At 41.7% G+C, this 21,979-nt stretch overlaps 2 protein-coding genes across 7 annotated transcripts in view; one reads left to right on the top strand and one right to left on the bottom strand.

Moving 5' to 3' along the window:
• The window catches only part of LOC134213155 (protein NDRG3), a 169,273-nt gene extending 152,239 nt beyond the window's left edge, over positions 1-17,034 (bottom strand). Inside the window, exon 1 of one of the 6 annotated variants that reach the window (XM_062691818.1) lies at positions 16,168-17,034. The gene's annotated coding sequence lies outside the window, so the exon portion shown is untranslated. The remainder of the gene's footprint in view (positions 1-16,167) is intronic. The other 5 variants (XM_062691814.1, XM_062691815.1, XM_062691812.1 and 2 more) reach the window with 5 other exon arrangements.
• Positions 11,088-11,573, top strand: LOC134210177 (uncharacterized). Its single transcript, XM_062686205.1, has one exon. The coding sequence runs from the start codon at positions 11,088-11,090 to the stop codon at positions 11,571-11,573; it is 486 nt and encodes a 161-aa protein (XP_062542189.1).
• Positions 17,035-21,979: the final 4,945 nt, after the last annotated feature.

Here is a 21,979-nt window from a genome sequence, read left to right on the forward strand (position 1 = left end):
GTGATTCTGTTCGAGTCACGACTGTGATTCAGTTCGAATCCCTACTGGAATTCAATTCGAATCCCGGCTGGAATTCAGTTCGAATCCCGACTGGAATTCAGTTTGAATCTCGACTAGAATTCATTTCTAATCTTGACTGGAATTCAGTTCGAATCCCGACTGGAATTCAGTTTGAATCCCGACTTGAATTCAGTTCGTATCACGACTGGGACTCAGTTCGAATCCCGACTGGGATTCAGTTCAAATTCTGGATGGAATACAGTTCGAATCCCGACTGGAATACAGTTCGAATCCCGACTGGGATTCAGTTCAAATCCCGACTTGGATTCAGTTCATATCCCGACTGGGATTCAGTTTGAATCCCGACTGGCGTTCAATTTTAATCACGACTGGGATTCAGTTCGAATCCGGACTGGGATTCAATTCTAATCCCGACTGGGATTTAGGTCGAATCCCGACTGGAATCCATTTCGAATCCCGATTGGGATTCTGTTCGAAACCCGATTAAGATTCAGTTCGAATCCCGAATAGGTTTCTGTTCGAATCCTGACTGGGATTCTGTTCGAATCCAGACTGTGATTTTGTTCGAATCCCGACTGGGATTCAGTTCAAATCCCTACTGGGATTCAGTCCGGATCCCGACTGGGATTCAGTTTGAACCCCGACTGGGTTTCTGTTCGAATCCCGACTGGGATTCTGTTCGAATCCCGACTGGGATTCAGTTCGAATCCCGATTGGGATTCAGTTCGAATCCCGAATGGGAATCAGTTCGAATTTCGAATGGGATTCAGTTTGAATCCCGAATGGGATTCAGTTTGAATCCTGATTGGGATTCAGATTGAGTCCCAACTGGGATTCGGATTGAGTCCCAACTGGGATTCAGATTGAATCCCAACTAGGATTCAGCTCGAATCCGGACTGGGATTCTGTTCGAATCCCGACTGGGATTCAGTTCGAATCCTGACTGGGATTTAGTTCGAATCCCGACTTTCAGTTTGAATCCAGATTAGGATTCAGTTCGAATCCTGACTGTGATTCTGTTCGAATCCCGACTGGGATTCAGTTCGAATCCTGACTGGGATTTAGTTCGAATCCCGACTGGGATTCAGTTCGAATCCTGACTGGGATTCAGTTCGAATCCTGACTGTGATTCTGTTCGAATCCCGATTAGGATTCAGTTTGAATTCCGAAAGGGATTCAGTTCGAATTTCAAATGGGATTCAGTTTGAATCCCGAATGGAATTCAGTTTGAATCCTGACTGGGATTCAGATTGAATCCCAACTGGGATTCAGTTCGAATCCGGACTGGGATTCAATTCTAATCCCGACTGGGATTTAGTTCGAATCCCGACTGGAATCCATTTCGAATCCCGACTGGAATCCATTTCGAATCCCGACTGGGATTCAGTTTGAATCCAGATTGGAATTCAGTTCAAATCCTGACTGTGATTCTGTTCGAATCCCGACTGGGATTCAGTTTGAATGCCGACTGGGATTCAGTTTGAATCCCGACTGGGATTCAGTTTGAATCCCGACTGGGTTTCAGTTTGAATCCCGACTGGGATTCAGTTTGAATCCCGAATGTGATTCAGTTTGAATCCTGACTGGGATTCAGATTGAATCCCGACTGGGTTTCAGTTTGAATCCCGACTGGGATTCAGTTCGAATCCCAACTAGAATTCAGTTCGAATCTCGACTGGAATTCAGCTCGAATTCCACCCGAGATTCAGTTCAAATCATGACTGGGATTTAGTTTCAATCCCGATTGAGATTCAGTTCGATCCCCGACTAAAATTCAGTTTGAATTCCGACTGGGATTCAGTTTGAATCCCAACTTAGATTATGTTCGAATTCCAAATGGGATTCAGTTCGACTGTGATTGAGCCGTAGTCAGGTTTTCTCTCGGAAGATATCTTTATATTAGGCTAGTATTAACTGTCAAGATTTTTACCTTCCTCGTACTTTTTATTTAAACTCAAATCTATTTGATCGAATTATTTTCCATATTTACTATCCGTTGCATTTTGACTGCATTTTTGTTGAATGAAAACTCTTCGTTTTCAATTCAATCAAAGGAAAGAATATTAACATTCCAACTACATGATGTTTGCCAAATAAACATACCAGTTAATAATAGGCACTAAATGGTATAAGCATTAAGCTTGAATCAAGGGACGCACGACAAATTAATAACCCTTGATACTGATTTATATATCCAATATCATATACTCTTAGGTAATTTGTACTTCGACAAGCTTGCAGTCAGTATTTAAACAAGCTCTTAATTTACCAATTTATTAAAAAAAAATCACAACTACTGAACCGAAAAACAGTTCCGAACATATGCTGCCCCGTAGGACAGCTTTATCACATTGATGGCTCATGATTGAACAATCACGTGAAAAATGGCAATGAAGCAAAACATGATAAATCCCCCATCAATAACGCTCGTGGGAAATTTTCCCCCACTGAGAATTCACCACAGCACCCCTGACCTGTCATCGGCAAACGTTCGCGAAGAGCTGAAGGCCCACCAAACGGAACTCGCAATTCAAATTGCATAAAGTGAAGGTGCCATCCATTAGCATGCATCAACACGGGCACACGTTTACTATTGAATAAAGTTTATGGTTGCTATCTATATGAGTCATGTTGGTAGAGAGAATGGTTCTAATGGTTGTCCTAAACAGAGAAGGAGTATGCAAGCGAACGGGAACAAAATTCACAATACGAAAGAACAAACATCAAACCGATACCTACTTGTTTTTTTGAAGTGTGCATTGTTCAATACATACAGATTGTGCGGGTGTTTCGATTCACATATGAAGACCAACATTCAAAATAGGCTTCATGAACAGAACTTGCACACTTCAAAAATACGCTTTATAAGGTGAACAACACTATGGAAGGACATAACATTTAAATTCAAATTAGATTGCTCATATGTTGGCATTCTAGATTTTTCAAATGTTGCTCTTTGAATGCACAATTGAGAATGACGATAATGATAACGACGATGTTACTAATGATAAGCAGGCAAATGATGATGATGATTGACTGTTTTAGTCCGAGGAAAATCAATAATCGATTGATAACCTGCTAGTTCTAGTTGTAACAAGTCCATATGGTCCCCATCCCTATTAATGGTTGTTTTCGCGCTTCGGACCGGCGGTGGAGGTGGCCGTATGAGCTTTAGCCCGCACAAAGCACGGTTCTGGTTGTGTTTGCTGCTTTTGGTTACCGAATAACAAACGATAGCAGTCTGAATGGGTTTGCTTGCTAGGAAATGTGGCGCCATGGAGCGCGGTTCGGTGTCTGGGTTTGCCAGACGGAAACAGGACCGATACGATGGGGATTTTCGGTTGATCCTGTGTGAAGGATGAGGCTCTATTTTATTGTCACTTTGGAGTGTTATTGCTGCTGGAGAATACTCGCGGCTGATGCTGTTTAAGAAAACATTGTGAGATGATTATAGCTCAAATGGCACTGATAAATCACTAGGAATGCTTGAGCTTGGCTAATCATCAACACTTAAGTTGGTATATTAAACAAAGTCACTCTCGGTGAGATAGTGATAAGAATGTAAACAATGAGAAGACTGGATGGCGATCGATATTTGCATAAGAAACAAGAGGGAAGTACAATTTAAAAATCACAAACTGTAAAACTTGCCAGGTAATTTAATAATAATATAAATCGGGACTCGGGCAGCAGGGACTATGTCCAAGGGCTTGACGATCCCTCCCCAGGCCATCTGCGAGTTGTGGGGCTTGCCTAGGATGTGGTGGGGTTTGACAGTGGGCCCTGTTAAACCTCTATAAAAAGCTGCATGTATCCGCAAGTAGGCTCCACCAAAGCGACCGTGTGCCGCTCAAAGCGCACAAGCCCAAGTCCTGGTGTTAGGTGGGACGCTAAACAGCCCTGACACGACGGCCCTCCGACGAGACAGGAGGTTTGCGCAGGCCCAATAAGCCGCCTAGAAAACCAATCATTACGAACAATATAAGAGATAATGCGACTCGATATAATCGGCAAAGACCTAGGCGACGAATACAGGATCACGATTGGAAGCTTGGAATATGGAATTGCAAGTCGCTAGGTTTCGCAGGTTGCGACAGGATGATCTACGATGAATTACATCCCCGCAACTTCGACGTCGTGGCGCTGCAGGAGATTTGCTGGACTGGACAGAAAGTGTGGAAAAGCGGGCATCGAGCGGCTACCTTCTACCAAAGCTGTGGCACCACCAACGAGCTGGGAACCGGCTTCATAGTGCTGGGTAAGATGCGCCAACGCGTGATTGGGTGGCAGCCAATCAACGCAAGGATGTGCAAGCTGAGGATTAAAGGCCGTTTCTTCAACTATAGCATCATCAACGTGCACTGCCCACACGAAGGGAGACCCGACGACGAGAAAGAAGCGTTCTACGCACAGCTGGAGCAGACATACGATGGATGCCCACTGCGGGACGTTAAAATCGTCATCGGTGACATGAACGCACAGGTAGGAAGGGAGGAAATGTATAGACCGGTCATCGGACCGGATAGTCTGCACACCGTATCGAATGACAACGGCCAACGATGCATAAACTTCGCAGCCTCCCGCGGAATGGTAGTCCGAAGCACCTTCTTTCCCCGCAAAATATCCACAAGGCCACATGGAGATCACCTAACCAAGAAACGGAAAACCAAATCGACCACGTTCTAATCGACGGTAAATTCTTCTCCGACATCACGAACGTCCGCACTTACCGCAGTGCGAATATTGAATCCGACCACTACCTCGTTGCAGTATGCCTGCGCTCAAAACTCTCGACGGTGTACAACACGCGTCGAAGTCGGACGCCGCGGCTTAACATTGGGCGGCTACAAGACGGTAGACTAGCCCAAGAATACGCGCAGCAGCTGGAAGTGGCACTTCCAACGGAAGAGCAGCTAGGCTGCGTCTCTTGAAGATGGCTGGAGAGATATTCGATCCGCCATTGGTAGCACCGCAACCGCTGCACTTGGCACGGTGCCCCCGGATCAGAGAAACGACTGGTATGACGGCGAATGTGAGCAGTTAGTGGAAGAGAAGAATGCAGCATGGGCGAGATTGCTGCAACACCGCACGAGGGCGAACGAGGCACGACATAAACAGGCGCGGAACAGACAAAACTCGATTTTCCGGAGGAAAAAGCGCCAGCAGGAAGATCGAGACCGTGAAGAAACGGAGCAACTGTACCGCGCTAATAACACACGAAAGTTCTATGAGAAGTTAAACCGTTCACGTAAGGGCCACGTGCCACAGCCCGATATGTGTAAGGACATAAACGGGAACCTTCTTACGAACGAGCGTGAGGTGATCCAAAGGTGGCGGCAGCACTACGAAGAACACCTGAATGGCGATGTGGCAGACGAAGATGGCGGTATGGTGATGGACCTGGGAGAACGCGCGCAGGACATAATTCTACCGGCTCCGGATCTCCAGGAAATCCAGGAGGAGATTGGCCGGCTCAAGAACAACAAAGCCCCTGGGGTTGACCAACTACCAGGAGAGCTATTTAAACACGGTGGTGAGGCACTGGCTAGAGCGCTGCACTGGGTCATTACCAAGATTTGGGAGGAGGAAGTTTTGCCGCAGGAGTGGATGGAAGGTGTCGTGTGTCCCATCTACAAAAAGGGCGATAAGCTGGATTGTAGCAACTACCGCGCAATCACATTGCTGAACGCCGCCTACAAGGTACTCTCCCAAATTTTATGCCGTCGACTAGCACCAACTGCAAGGGAGTTCGTGGGGCAGTACCAGGCGGGTTTTATGGGCGAACGCTCCACCATGGACCAGGTGTTTGCCATTCGCCAAGTACTGCAGAAATGCCGCGAATACAACGTGCCCACACATCATCTATTCATCGACTTCAAAGCCGCATATGATACAATCGATCGGGACCAGCTATGGCAGCTAATGCACGAACACGGTTTTCCGGATAAACTGACACGGTTGATCAAAGCGACGATGGATCGGGTGATGTGCGTAGTTCGAGTTTCAGGGGCATTCTCGAGTCCCTTCGAAACCCGCAGAGGGTTACGGCAAGGTGATGGTCTTTCGTGTTTGCTATTCAACATCGCTTTGGAAGGTGTAATACGAAGAGCAGGGATTAACACGAGTGGTACAATTTTCAATAAGTCCGTCCAGCTATTTGGTTTCGCCGACGACATAGATATTATGGCACGTAACTTTGAGAAGATGGAGGAAGCCTACATCAGACTGAAGAGGGAAGCTAAGCGGATCGGACTAGTCATCAACACGTCGAAGACGAAGTACATGATAGGAAGAGGTTCAAGAGAAGACAATATGAGCCACCCACCGCGAGTTTGCATCGGTGGTGACGAAATCGAGGTGGTAGAAGAATTTGTGTACTTGGGCTCACTGGTGACTGCCGAAAATGACACCAGCAGAGAAATTCGGAGACGCATAGTGGCTGGAAATCGTACGTACTTTGGACTCCGCAAGACGCTCCGATCGAATAGAGTTCGCCGCCGTACCAAACTGACAATCTACAAAACGCTAATTAGACCGGTAGTCCTCTACGGACACGAGACCTGGACGATGCTCGTGGAGGACCAACGCGCACTTGGAGTTTTCGAAAGGAAAGTGCTGCGTACCATCTATGGTGGGGTGCAGATGGCGGACGGTACGTGGAGGAGGCGAATGAACCACGAGTTGCATCAGCTGTTGGGAGAACCATCCATCGTTCACACCGCGAAAATCGGACGACTGCGATGGGCCGGGCACGTAGCCAGAATGTCGGACAGTAACCCGGTGAAAATGGTTCTCGACAACGATCCGACGGGCACAAGAAGGCGAGGTGCGCAGCGGGCAAGGTGGATCGATCAGGTGGAAGATGACTTGCGGACCCTCCGTAGACTGCGTGGTTGGCGACGTGTAGCCATGGACCGAGCCGAATGGAGAAGACTCTTATATACCGCACAGGCCACTTCGGCCTTAGTCTGAATAAATAAATAATAATAATAAATCGGGACTGATTTGCGATTTGAGCGAACCTTATTTTTTGAATCCAGATTTCTGGTAAAACAAGCATCTCCCGGGAAAACCACGATATGTTTCGGACAGAACGAGCTTTCTTCTATCAGGTAAGGGAATTAGTTTTGGAGAAATGCACTTGCATTCTTCGAAATCTATGAAACAATTGTTCACAAAATAAGTTACGCCCAAATCGCAAATTGGTCCCGAAATGTAGTTAGCTCATCTCTGTGTTATAATGAATTTTGAAATATCACTTGAAGAGGATTTGTTCTAAAGTATTTTTATTATAGAATCTAAATGTAATCTAGTAATCTGGAAGTGGAATTAATGATGAGATTACCTTAATTTACCATCTGATGTATTTTCAATCCTTCACTTGTCTTACATCATGCCAGGGTTAAGAAAGCACTGAACAATCAGCGACCCTCATGGCCAACCTAGAAACCTTACGCAAGATTAAAAAACAATACAAAATAACCTGTTTTAAGACGAGTTCAATATTATTCCATTTAATTCCACCACGATTTGTAATCTTTACCGATACGTATTTCGAGCTCAACTGTGAGGCCGTCGAGTCAAGTACGAAACGCTGAAGACGGCCTCACAGTTGTGGTCGAAATACGTATATGTAAAGATTTCAAAAACCTCCTCTAATGACAGGTGAAGACAACTCCGTCGGCCTTCGCAACTTAGCGGCTACTGAATGAGCCCAAGATTTCCGAATTGGACGCATAGTCGAATCACTCACAATCCATTTGTCAAGCCAACACTTCAATTTATTTGAAAATAAGAGCTGGGCGAGTATACACAGCGAAGTACATCATTCACAGTAGGGGTAATCGCTTTCCAAGGTGCGTAATCCTGATCGAGTAACGTTGGCCTTATCGGCAAACGTACATTGGATGTACAGGGTGATCCGGATATCTGAACGACAGAAAAGGCGTTGCCATCCGGAGGTGAGTCGTTGTAGCCAGAAAAGGGTATCCACGCATAACACACAGCTGACCTACATAGTTGAGGTTAGAGAGCGGAGGACTTATGCCCGGTTTGCAGTGACAGGGTGGCGTGGTCACTGGGGAACTTACAACCCTGGATGAACCACAAAAGTCCGCGCACCACCTGTTGATGGACTTACAGGTCAAGTTATGATGTTCGGACATTCTTGCGCCCGGATCATCCACGAGGGCATCTCGGTTGTTGGCGTTGGTTAATATTCCATAAGCTTCCCTGGAGACACCTGGTACTTGGGACAGCAACACAGCTAGGAAATGTTCAGGACCCCACAGATAGCGCAAATTGTGCGGAATAATCTTTAAAATTATGGGAGAGTCAAATACCTGTTTGTCCTTAAATTTAGACAAAGAGGTGATAACCTTCATAATATATGTTCTTGTGTCCGCAAGGGGCCTTAGTATTTGCAATCAGCAAGGAGGTAGAGGGTGGTGTTATCAAAAATTCCGCAGTTTGCTGGGATCCAGGCAAACGACGTGTACTGCCGCTAGTTAGCGAAAATATGCTTTTCTAAATATGCTTTTCGAAAATATGCTATGCTAAGTTATTCACTCTGAAGCATAAATATGACACTGACTAAGTTGGTCAAAAACGGCTTCCTAGATGGGATACATGGCTGCGATGGAAGCAGTGGCTGTTTGAGACGGTGATATTGTTCATGGTTTCTGTATTTGTCATTCAAGAGTTTTCCCACCGACCTTCTAAACGCTTCGTCTGCGAAAACGTTAGGGGAGACTGGGTAGACTTGATCCCCTTTTCTGATTTCCGATGTATCACAACCAAAAATAAATAAACATACGCGATTTCCACACAGACTCTCTAAGAAATATAGTATTTAACTTTACTGATGTATGACAGTCCTTAAATTATTGTTGTTATTGATACACAATCGATTTCTTGGAGTGCTGTCAAAAATCGACTTTTAAAATATTCGGGGGAAATTGATCCCTCTCGAAGAACTTGCTTTGATAAAATTAGAAATGTGCCCTCAGATTTTTCAAATATTTTCCCTTCAAAATACGCGGAATTATCGAATTGCTGTGCGTATACATGAACGATTTTCGTTATTGAATTCGACAGCAGATGCAACTTTAAAATTTGGGGAGACTTGATCCGCTTTCTATGAGATCTACGCAATAAATCATTTTTCCTGCCAACCCTTCATCAAATCTATCAAATCTACAAAAAATTAGAAGCCTAAGAACAGATTTATATTTTTTTGAATTTTTTCGCCAAATTTTTATATGGGTGACTAACGGGGGATCAAGTGTCCCAATATTGAGGCAATAACTTCAAATCCAAATATCCTAAAATTTTGATGGAATGTTGAGATTTTCATCAGTACATATCAATAAGCATATTTATGACTTGTTGCTGTGAAAAAACGAAAGACTTTGGTCATTGTTATGAAAAGTTGTTCAAATTTTGCGTGGCCAATAAAAAAAAATCTTTAGGAAGGTCAAAACATACAAACCGCCCTGCAGAATAAATAAGATTGTCAATCCAAAAAATAACTCACCACATATAGGTCATTGGTCTAGAGGATCTATACTAAAAAATACGCTAGAACAAAACTACTTTAGTTCTCGATAAAACAGGGGATGATCAAGTCTCCCCAGGGATCAAGTCTACCCACCTTTCCCTACGCTATGGAGCTAAAGAGGATTGGCTTCTCGTATCTTTATACTAGTGGACCCGAGCCAGGACTACGAAATGGTGAGACGACATCTTGTAAGGAGCGTTAAACATAGCTCAGGTCATAACTTACAATTCGTAATACTAAGGCTTCCACGGGTTTTCCGATGACAATTTGCCGCTAGCTAAGGGTTGCGTATTTAGCTGATAGTGTACATATAGTGAGGGGGGCCGATCTGGGGGCTTGCCTAGGATGTGGTGGAGTTTGATAGTGGGCTCTGTTGAAGTGTTGAGCTTCTATAAAAAGCTTCAAGAATCCACAAGCAATCCGCTCAAAGCGCACTAGCCTAGTCCTGGTGTTGGGTGGGATTTTGAACAAATTTAACCAGGCTGATCGAGCGTCTATTCACCAAGGAGATGCAGCTCAAGCAGCGTCTGTTCTGGCATCCAGCAGCTTAATATGAAAAGCTATTCCCCCGAAGCTATATCTAAGATGGCAGCCCCATCCCGTTGGATAATGAACCTTGGGCCAACAACCTACTGTGCACAAACCGTTCGAGAAACCAACGAGGAAAGATCGAGAACTCATATAACGGCATGTTTTAACGTTAGCTCAGAAAGGACAGCTGGCACAACTCGGCAACGAGGCACGGCACATGAAGCTTAGAATTCTGGAACTGGATGAAGTACGTTGGCCAAACTTTGAAGAACACAAACTACCTTCAGGAGGGTCCCGTAGCGTAGTTGGCTACTCGATCGCCTAATAAGCGAATGATCATGGGTTCGATTCCCAGCCCCTCCATCAAACCCTCGTCAGTCGCCGGATGCGCAGCCCATGCGGTAGCGTATTGGGAGACTCGCCTTATCGTCATGGCTGCCGGATGACACCTGACAACTTGTTCTTCTCGGAGGCATTCCTCCAACGTACACGGATAAAATGGCAACCGAACAATATAACGATCATTGGATGCATAACATGGACAAATGGACACAATAGACTGACGATGAGATGAACTGGCAACGACAACAATAATGGTAATGGACATCTAAAAATAGATTCTGTGTGGATTCTGCTCAGCAGAATACCACAGTAGATCTCGGCACAGTAGCGGCTAAGTAACACAGAGTGCCTGAATAAATAAATAAAGGAATAAAAAAAAACTACCTTCGGGACAGGTATTTTTACATTCCGGTATTCGTGGTAGCAACGCTCTTCGGCACCGAGGTTGGTTTCCTGCTTAGCGCCCAGGCACATGTGGCGCTCACAAGGTGGGAACCAATTATTGAGAGAATAATCATTGCCAGATTTAGAACACGGGTAAGGAACCTCACGATAATCCAATGTTATGCGCCGATCGATTTTTCCGAGTTACAAGACTAGGAGAATTTCTACAGTGACATCACGGACTATGAGCATGTTATGTCTTAGAGAAATAAGTGAAAGCGGTGAAATCGATCACATCTGCATCAGCCGAAAATGGAGACGGAGCCTGTTTGATGTCCGGAATAAACGCAGCACGCACATCGCGTCTGACCATCACCTTCTAATTGGCGAGATCCGATTACGCATTGCTCGGATTCAGCGGCAGGCGGAGACACTCGAACGGCGATTCAACACACGCCGACTTGAAGATCTGGCTGTGAAGAGATCTTTAATTCAAGAAATTGAAACTGGGGCAACGGATATTCCGGAAGGTGGCAGCGTAGAAGAGCAGTGGATGGCCAACAAGGATCCCTTTATCGAAACAAGCGAAAACAACCTGAGTGAGCTGCGCAATCAGCGGAAGGAGTGGATTGCAGATACAACCTGGCGGAAAATTAAGGAGCGTAGAGAAGCAAAGGCTGCGATAGAGCGGGCAAGAACTAGTGTAGCCAAGTACGAGTCTTGTCAACGATATTAAGCTCTAGAGAAGACAGTAAAATGCTGCTGCAGACGGGACAAGTGAGCGTAGGTGGACTTCCTGGCCGACGAATGGTGGAAAGCTGTAACAACGATATCTCATAACTTCTGGAGCAAGGATGAATCCGAGAATGTTGTTGAAAGACGCGACAAGTCAGTTACTCACCAATCCAACTGACTATCTGAAACGTTGGTTCGAGTACTTCGAACAACTTCTTCAAGTTTCGACGCCCGACCAACCATCAACTGCTCGGCATGAGCCGTCACGATGGGTGCGACGTATTACCCGCGTCAACTCCGAAGCTCCATCATTCCAAGAGATTGAAGCAGCTTCCCGAAGCATGTAATCCAACAAGGCTCCCGAGGTCGATCGTATTTCAGCAGAGATGCTCAAAGCTGATAGTGGTGTTATCAGTAATTCCGCAGTGCGCTGGGATCCATGCAAACGACGTGTGCTGGTGCTAGTTAGCGAGAATTTTCTTGATCAAGCTCACTCTGCAGCGTAAATATGACACTAACTGAGTTGTTCAAAAGCGGCTTCCTAGATAGGATACATGGCTGCGATGGAAGCCGTGGCTGTTTGAGATGGTGATATTGATGCCGGAAATCCAGATTCCAACAGTACGACTTGAAACAGATCCTTCCGTAAGCCTATGTTCATGGTTTCTGTATTCGTCGTGCAAGAGTTTTCCCATCAACCTTTTAAGCGCCTCTGAATTGCTGTCTCTGCGAAAACGTTACACTATGAAGCTGTTTATGACGGTTAGAGAGGAGTGCCTGCTCCTACCTCCATGCTAGTGGACTCGAGCTACTGAGAGGGGAGCAGCGCTTCTATTCGGGATTATATGATCTCCGAAAGTTGAAGAGTCCAAAGCAGCGGTTTTTCGGTAGATGGTCACCAGCACTTGATGGCGAAATATTAGGCAAAGGGGATATCGGCAGTTGTAGACGGAGGCAATCCAGAAACAGCTCTCACATACTAGTTGTAAGTTGGCGAAAGGGCATCGTTGAGGTTATTGTGAGCAAGGCAGGTTGGTTCCAAATCGAAGAGAAAGCGGCTATGATTGACAGCCTGTTCTATCCGCAGGTGGAGCGCCCTGTTGTTGATCATGCGGGGCAAGGACAGGGTTTTGACCAAATTAACCTTAGCTGAACTTAACCCGACGGAAGTGGGGACGGGAGGTTAGAGTTGTTGATAGAGTCACTAAGCACTTCAACTATTTTGCTATTGAGGATAGGGCGTTCTCCCAATTTGATGTTCGAGCCGGATAATTACCACGCCAGACGTACCCAAGGAGTACGGACGCATTCACTGGTACTACTGGAGTGATCGTCATCGAAGTTTATAAAGCTTTAGATTTTAGTTGATATGAATCCAAACACCCTGTCCATTAGATCTGTTCAAATTTCAAAACAGTTTCTTTCAATCGACCGGTCAACCGATATTCACAATTCTTATGCTAAGATAGACTTCTGGTGAAATTTTCAGCTCAATTGGTTGAAATTTAGGTGAGCTTCAAATCGATTTAGTGTTTTCGGCATGATTTTGCCCCTAAAAAAATCATAACTCTGAGTGGGATGAACGAAATTCATTGCAATCACAACTAAATGAAAGCCATACCCATCCTAAATCGAAATTTTTTTATGCTAAATGTTTTAGAAATGCATGAAACTTCGAGATCTGATGTCATCTCGAAAAAAAATACTTTTGGGGACTTGGGACTTGGTGTTACGCCAAATTTTTTTTTTCAGGATAATTGACTTTATGAGACTTGGAAAAGCTCTCGACGTTTCATGCATTTCTAAGATATTTGGCATAAAAAAATCGATTTCAAAATTTTTCTGTGCGAGACCAAGTTACTGTGCACCACCGAAATATCGAGCTGTATGCTAATAAATTTCAAGACACTATCGGCCCGGAGAGCATACAACTGTGTTAATAATTAACAAGTCTTTGGGATATCGAAGCAGAGTTTTAAATTTAGGATTAATAATGTGGAATAAGATAAATATGTACTATATTTCATACAGAAGACCAATGTAAATACAATTATTTACTTACGGCTATTTGAAGCATCTTTGAACAACTTAACCTTCTAATTGTTCTTTTCTCTATGAGATCCAAATAACTCTTCATATATCTAAATATTTTATTCTCCTCAGTAATGGTTTCGTCAAGGACGCTACGGATCTACCGGATATAAAATCGCCTTCACAATTGCAACATGCTTCCAACTTTATTACAAACATCACGTGAGCTGTAGCACTAAAATGGTTTGCTCGAGAAAAATTCACGGTGGAAACCAATTTTTTTGAACTCAGAAAAGCTATCCGAAAGAAATTCAATCGTAACAAATGCTTCCCGGAAGGCTTTACAATAATGACAGAGTACAATTAAGAAGGGGCCCTCCTTAGCCGTGCAGTAAGACGCGCGGCTACAAAGCAAGACCATGCTGATGGTGGCTGGGTTCAATTCCTGGTGCCGGTCTAGGCAATTTTCGGTTTGGAAATTGTCTCGACTTCCCTGGGCATAAAAGTATAATCGTGCTAGCCGCATGATATACGAATGCAAAAATGGTAACCTGTCTTAGAAACCTCGCAGTTAATAACTGTGGAAGTGCTTAATGAACACTAAGCTGCGACGCGGCTCTGTCGCAGTATGGGGATGTAATGACAATAAGAAGAAGAAGAAGACAATTAAGACATGAGGAAAGCGAAACAAAAATCATATATGTAAAATCAAATATGAGACTCTTCCCGAGTAACACACATGTAGTAGAGCAGTTACAGTAACTCAAACGTAACCAAATTTAGTCACATTTGAGTTGCTACAACCAAATCAGCGTGAGTAGTGCTACTAGGGTTGTAGTTGCAAGACTTGAGATCTCTCAAAAGATTATTTCAATGCAATGGTTTCGGCAGTTGACGACCGGTTTATTAACGATTGATTCTAACGATGCACAAAGTGAAGTCTTTTGAAAATCACTTTCCTGGCCCAGTTTCAGTATCGAGTGTAAATGCAGCAGGTACTACGTACAGTAATCGTATCTGCTCCAAACGAATTTCGTTCTCGAGTTTCAGGAACTAGGCAAAATGCAAAAAAGCTAGCTGAAGAAACTTATACTCGTGCTACTATCGAAATGACAGTGAGATCTTCTGAGTCATTCAAATCTGCCGGCAAGGATGAAGTTTTCCCAGCGCTTATCCAAAATGAGGAGGAGGCGCATGGTGGATGAAAGAAAATATTGATCAAAAATGATGTTTGCTTGCCAATTGTCAGGTAATTGTTATTTCACGTCTCATTGAATCAAATAATCATTTTCACTAAAATTCCTACAAAACTGTGCTTGCTAACACGTGGCCGTGCCTGTCCTATGAGACTGTAACGAAAAAAATAAGGATCTCTATAGAAAATGAAGTATTTGCATTAGTTGGATCCTTCTTGAAATAAAAAGGAATCTAGGAATCTTTCGTCAAATCAAACTGCATGTTTGGTGGTTTTAGAACAAATTTTTAAATTTGTCCAACGTTTTGACATCGGGTTCGATGGTTTCTTCAGGGAAAAAAATTGTTTGCTCTTTTTTAAGAGTGATGGGTGTTCTATGATGGTCAATTTGATTGTTGGTTTTTGATTGTTGGATCTTATAGGGTTGATTATTGCCACAATAGTTTTGTCACGTATAAAAGACATTAATTATCAACGTATGATTTAAAATAATTTGAACACAATTTTCAGTATATAAACATTAAGATAAATAAAACGATTGCAAAACGTGGTGTCAGAAACACCACGCAAAGAACAGATCAGCACGATATTATGAATCAAAAAGTCATGTTACATGACGCACACAATGCGACAAAAACGAGTGTGGCACTAATTTTCTATCGTCACTTTGTCAGTGTCCCTTCCATGCAGAAGCAATCGTGATAAAAGCTTTTATCGCCCAACTCTGCACAGCACGAAGCTACTTTGCGCCAAACATATGACCATGCGTCACGTAAACCCCTTGTCAACCGCACATATTTATTAGCAATCGAAGACGTTTTCTAATTAACACCACTGTGTCAGCCTGGTGCTTGGGTGCTTCATTGGGAATAAGTTTCAGTTCCATCCAGCGAAGTTCTCCGCCGAAGCTGCACAACATTCAAAAGTGACAATAACTAGTTTGAGCCAGTATTTTTTTTTCGAATATCAGTGAATCAAAGCCCGGATTACTCCAAGTTGAGGATAAGTGATGCCTACGATACATGTTTCATGATTAAGGTATTGGCTATAGCGCACTAGAGAGTTAACAGCATGTTCTAATTAGTTAAAACATAAGCAGCTAGAAGGGAAGGTTTAGACGCAGATAAATATTATCTACGCAGAATTTCTATCATCGCTATACAAACACTCACGCTTAAATGCTTCATGGTTGTCATTAATTCGCATTACAGTATTAGAGCTAAAGGAATCGAGTTTATCGACTACTGCCTATTTTATTATTTGTTTGTCGGATGGAATACGCACTAACCACCACAGATAGAGGAAAACAGAGTTAGTGAGAGATTTCAACTAAATAATTACGAAATAAAACAATTTTAAGGAAACATACCTTTGATTTGTTTACTGTTCTCGTCAACGAGAAATAACGGTGCTAAACAACCAATGTGGGATGTTGTCAAAAGCGTTGCACTTTTCGGTCGCTGGTATCGGAAAAAAATTACACAACCTTTGCTTCGGATAAAACCTTTTCAACACACGAAGCGTATCCACACGTCTGCTCTGTATTGGATATGGCCAACACTAGCTCGTACACACCGAACTTCTTCAATTTCGGAGAGAAACCAAAAGAATCACCTCACTTTTCGAGTTGTTGCTTAATTCTTTGAAACAACCTCGTCTCCACACCTCGGCTGGATGGCCTTAGAAGCACACTCTGCTCTTATTTGCCTTTTCTTCAATCAATAAATTACCCAACAACTAAGCCACAATTTTACGTTTCATAAAACTAGGCCTTATTCATCCACGAGGAGCGAACTTCCCAACCAACTTGGGGGGAAAATACTACGAATAATCACGAGACTTCAAGCTCACGAACTACACAACGGATGCCCCTCCGTATCAGAGAGAACAGCTCTTGCACACACGTTCACCAGATATCTAATTCTGCCAATATTGCATCAAGACCAACTGGTCAGCCCAAGGCGATCGCACACGCTGCTTATTCCCTTGACTTTTCACTGCGCTGCTGCGACTGTCTACTGGATACGTGACTTTTTCCGTCAACTGCAAAACACCTGAACAACCCACTGGAGAATACACACAACAGACGACAAGCGAGCCAGATTTTTATTCCTCACAGGAAAAAATACTGGAGACAACGTAGAATGTGACTATTCCTGAACACGGTTCCTAGCACTCTGACTAAGGTGAGACATCGAACAGGCGACCGTAGTCCCGTCTTCCCTTGTGGTGTGATCGCTCCCCCTGTTAGCGGCAACGGCGATGGTATTGGTAAAGCGACCAGCCCAATATGTTTGATATCGGAGGTTAGAATATGGAGCAAGTCAGAGCCATCAAATGGAAGTGAGAAAATACACGCGACTCAGATCGTCATTCAGAAACAAGAGAAATGAAAACATATTGCGAATCATATGGAGTCAATTTTTGGGTGTGTGTTAGTGAAGGGGGCGCTTTTGAAAATGCCAAATGTGACAGCTGTCAAATCTGACGGATCTCCGTGGTGAGACGGTGAAATGGTGAAAAAGGTTTACTCGGGTGAACTAGAGATGGCGTGTAATGTAGCGTCGATTGTAATGCGTGGAAGCGAACTCAAGTGGTGAAGGCATGAAACTATGTTTCTTATTGGGTCGATAAAGAGGGTTGCTTCAATGCAATGTGCGTAATAAATTTCAATCATTCGATAATTTTAATCATTATGCAAATCAATCCATCGTACAGAATAATGCTTGGTTTCAAGCCCTTTTAGTAGATATTCTTATGGCTTTGACGTTAACACAATATATTATTCTCATTTTATTCTCCAATATTTATTTTTTCTCGTATAATAATATTGAAACATTGAAGTAAGCACGTTAACTTGTAAATACTATCGATATTAACGATTTCAAGTGCTAGAGTTTTCCACAATTGTATGAAATAACTAACGGTTGCGATGTCCTTCTCGTTCTCCCACTTTGTTCACCAAAACTTAAGCAGAGAAGCGGACGCGTGGTGCATTGTTTTTAGAGAAAAGGTAGGTATTTCTTCCAGCAATAGAACATCAACTTGCTTTGTTTGCTCAGCACACGCTAAAAGTAATTTACACATCGCATGAATAATTTTCACACATCGTGGCGATACCATAATAGAGTCTAAATCTGTGTCAAAGAGAGATATGTGGGAGAGATGCACAGTAGCTGTGCACTGTCTCACAAACTCATGATATGTGCAAATGTCAAAATATCAAAGTCCCTTTGGATTCAGAATGTATCGCAACAAATAATACTTCAACGGAAGTTTTTCTCTTGTTGCGTGTGCGAATATAATAATTGCACTTTGTCAAGGATAGGGGAAGAGGCCCCAAAACGCCCCCCCGATGCAAAACGCCTTTTGTGGTTTCCCTCATATTTACCGTCATTAATATGTCCGTAACAAAACTAGATCTAAAATTATGTAGGATAGGCGAAGAAAGTTTCAAAATAGTGCATGGGAAGGTCGGAAAAACCGAAAATTTCCACATTTTGAAGAAACATCTAACATTTTGGCGAGGCAAAACGCCCTAGTGGCAATAACCTTCAAAGTACTTGCGTCTCCATGGACTATCCATACTAGAATGCTGATTCGCCGACGCGTGGTACTTTGTTCCCTAGGAGCCGCCAGCTGAAAGGCGTTTTGCCTCATGAGTTTTCCGGCAACAAAATATCACCACTTTTTTGAAATGTGAATATTATCAATATGATTGAGATTTTTGACAATTTTTGAATGGCATCAACTAGCTATCTTGTTTAACTGATGCATAATGTAAAAATACCCATGAATAGCGTTACAAATAAGACAATAGAGCAGTGTTTGCTTAGCTAGGGCATATTGCCCCCCCTTCCCCTACAATTGGAAAAGCCTCTGAATTAGTATGAAAAAGTTAGGTATTGAGTTTAGGTCCGATTTCCCACTGCTCTCTCACTGTGTGAAATGAACTCATCAAAAACCGTCAGTTCTACTCAAATAAGTAACATGGCAGTTACTCATATTATGAGTTGTTCCAGGAGAACCCCGTTTAGTATTAATGGTGCACAAAATTGTGTTAATCACTTTAAGCGTGCAGGTTATAACCTTTTCTTTGAAGCGAAATAAAAAGAAATTTAGTTAAGAGGAGCTTTTTAGTTTCATTTTACAACCCAGAGAGTTCCGTATCATGCAGAATTACGGGAGAGCAGGTAATTAGGTAATAAATATTGCTTAATATTGAATTTGGTTGAAAACAACACGGACAGAAAACTGTTAACATTGAACCAAAAAATCCGATTGTTGGTTTCAAATCGTCAAGTTTCATTGAAAATACGATGATATTTAGGGGCCATCCAGAAACCACGTGGTCATATTTTTGAAGATTTTCAACCCCCCCTCCCCCCATGTGGTCTATCGTGGTCATTTGGCAAAGACCCCCTCCCCCCCCCCCTTTTGACCACGTGGTTTTTTTATTCAAGCACCAAAATTAAAAAACCTATGTAACTAAAACATATGGTTAATCCGATCAATTTTGAAGATGGACAATTTCAACTGATTCAAAATAAAACTAAAACCCAGCATGGAAATTATAAATTTTCATTATTTCGAAGATTTTTATGATGTTATCATGTTGTAATGTGTATCAGGTATTAGGTTATCTAGAACTCGCATACCTTCGATGCATCAGAAGGATACCAAAAAATGCGGACTCGCGAATATGTTATAAAAATTTCGAGAAAAATTTGTAATGGTTTAGAAATTTTCCAAAATATCCCTGTATTTTTTAATTTCTTTATTGGTGATTTTTTTAAATACATAATTGCAATTTTTGCTTTTACAAGTGCTAATTTATTATTGTTTTGTGGAAAATTTTCAACTGTTTATGGAAATTTTGCATTATTTGCAGTAATTCTATATTTATTTAATACTCATACCCTGATTTTTTTTTTGGTAATTTCCAATTCTATTATGGAAAATTTCTATTTTTTCTCTGATAAATAATCTAGAGCTGGCTCATCTCTCAAAATTTCTAATTCTTCATTGAAATTTTATTTTGATATTGACTCGTGGAATCCAATGATGCCATACTAAACATATTTTCTCGGTCACTCTGATGTCTTTCGAATAATTTCCCAAGGAACTTCTATTCCATATCTCGAATATGCTTCAGTCAATGGTCTTTTCATAAGCAACTCATAAAAGAATGAATTTATTATAGATCAATTATCATTTTGGAGTTCGGATCATTCGATTTCCAAATTATGAATGATGTATGATATAATATCCCATTAGGTCCATTGGGTTGATATGACAATTGTTATTTGTACAAGCTACTACAGACTTTTTAGTTAAAAAAATTATGTTGAGCTTTTTAATGGAATGTCTTTACTTGTCATAAGACGAGTTTGTACCTTCCCATTTAATTCCACCACTTGATTGTACCTTGACAGATACGTATTTCGACCTCAACAGTAAGGTCTTCAGTGTTTCGTACTTGACTCGACTTAGGTTATACAAAACTTTTAGGTTTTAAAAAACGTCCTGGAAGTCGTAATGTTTGAACTACTTAATCATTCAAGTCCGTGAACCCAGTGCTTCTAAGGCCCTACAAAAAAGGCATAGTCATTGTGCAGCTTGATGTTGACTCAAGATAATTTTGGGTACCTTGTCTCTTAGATCTCATGTTAATGGAAATTAGGATCATATGCTTTTTTCATCGGATTGGGTACATACCGATGATGAGGACATTACAAATGTCATGATTGATCACCCGAGAAGTCGTGGGCTGAACTTGAGAGCAATCACTGGCTTAACGTTCAGGATGACCCATCTTATCTGAGTGTTCAGAATGATTCAAACATTTCAACTTCATTTGCATGCTCTTAGAATCAAAATCTTCTCAAGGTTTCGGATATCTGAGTGTTCAGGGTCAGTCAAATTTGAGCTCCCATATTTTTTCTGTAAAACCAATATCTAGATGAACAATTTTACTGAAGAAAATGGTGGCCTAGCTCTCTTGTTTATAGACAATCTAAAACGCTGGGCATATATGACCCATCCATCCTGAAAGGGTTGAGATTTGTTTTGGAATTCAATTTCAATTGTTATTATAACACTATTTTTTAACCTAGATTGTTTTAGGAACAGGAGTTTCTTTTCTGGAACAATGCCACTTTTTTTCATATCGCCGGACTCTTCTTAGTTCTAAGACCCTTTTATGAATTTACAAAGCATTTTATTTAGAATTTAATGTTGATTTTTTAAATGCAAACTTCTCTATGTCATAACCTTTTTCATACGTACTACTAGAATTTTGTGCATTATTGATCGAAAATTTAAAAATGCACCTAAATGTTCTAATTAGGTGGATTATTAAATTTTTCGATCAATTAGCCTAATTATTCAATATCATAAGAACTAGGCTTCTTAATCCTAAATAATTGCCTACATGTATTGCTTGGATGAATTTTAAATTCCAAGATCTTCCTAATTTTCAAGAATAATTATTCTGGAGTTGCAAGGGAAACCCTTCAGAATAGTTAGAAGAAATTCTTCGGAGTCTCCACGGAAAAATCTTCAGTATTTCAACGATTTTTTTTTCGAAATTCTGTGGAAAAGTTCCTAAAGATTTTTTTCAAAATCCTGGGCAAATTTAATGAATCTTCAAAGGAAATTCTTCTAAATTTCCAATGGAAATTTTTTTCGTTTTTCAAAAAATAATCTTAGAAATTTTAAGCAGTTTTTTTAATTTCCAAAAGAAATTATTTGGAGTATACCAAAATATTTCCGATGGAAATTCCTAAGATTTTCCAGTAGAAAATCGATGAAAAGTTCATATAAAACACCAATAATGAATTTCCCGAGGATATTTCGATGTTTTTACAAGTGGAAATAACGAAAAAAATTGCACTTTTGTAGTACTTGTGAAGGTTGTACTTTAGAAGCAATTCCAATAGGAATTCCTTAGAAAATTAAATCAAAATTTGAAAGATTTTCTGATGTGAAAATTCCTTAAAATTTTTAAATCATTTCTTGTGCTTCTTTGCATGGTAAAGATTTAAAGCAATGCAATGTTTAGCTGAACCTACAAAGAAATCAAAATGACTTTCCGAAGAAGAATGAATTTCCCATGAAATTTTGGAAGAATTTATGGTGCAAATTAAAAAAACACGAACCTTGTGAATTCTAAAGATTTA

This window comes from Armigeres subalbatus, chromosome 2 (genome assembly GCF_024139115.2).
Source record: "Armigeres subalbatus isolate Guangzhou_Male chromosome 2, GZ_Asu_2, whole genome shotgun sequence".
NCBI lineage: Eukaryota > Metazoa > Arthropoda > Insecta > Diptera > Culicidae > Armigeres > Armigeres subalbatus.

What these genes read in the sequence shown, in the direction of transcription:
- LOC134210177 (XM_062686205.1), top strand. Translation starts at nt 11,088, where the DNA reads ATGTTATGTCTTAGAGAAATAAGTGAAAGCGGTGAAATCGATCACATC.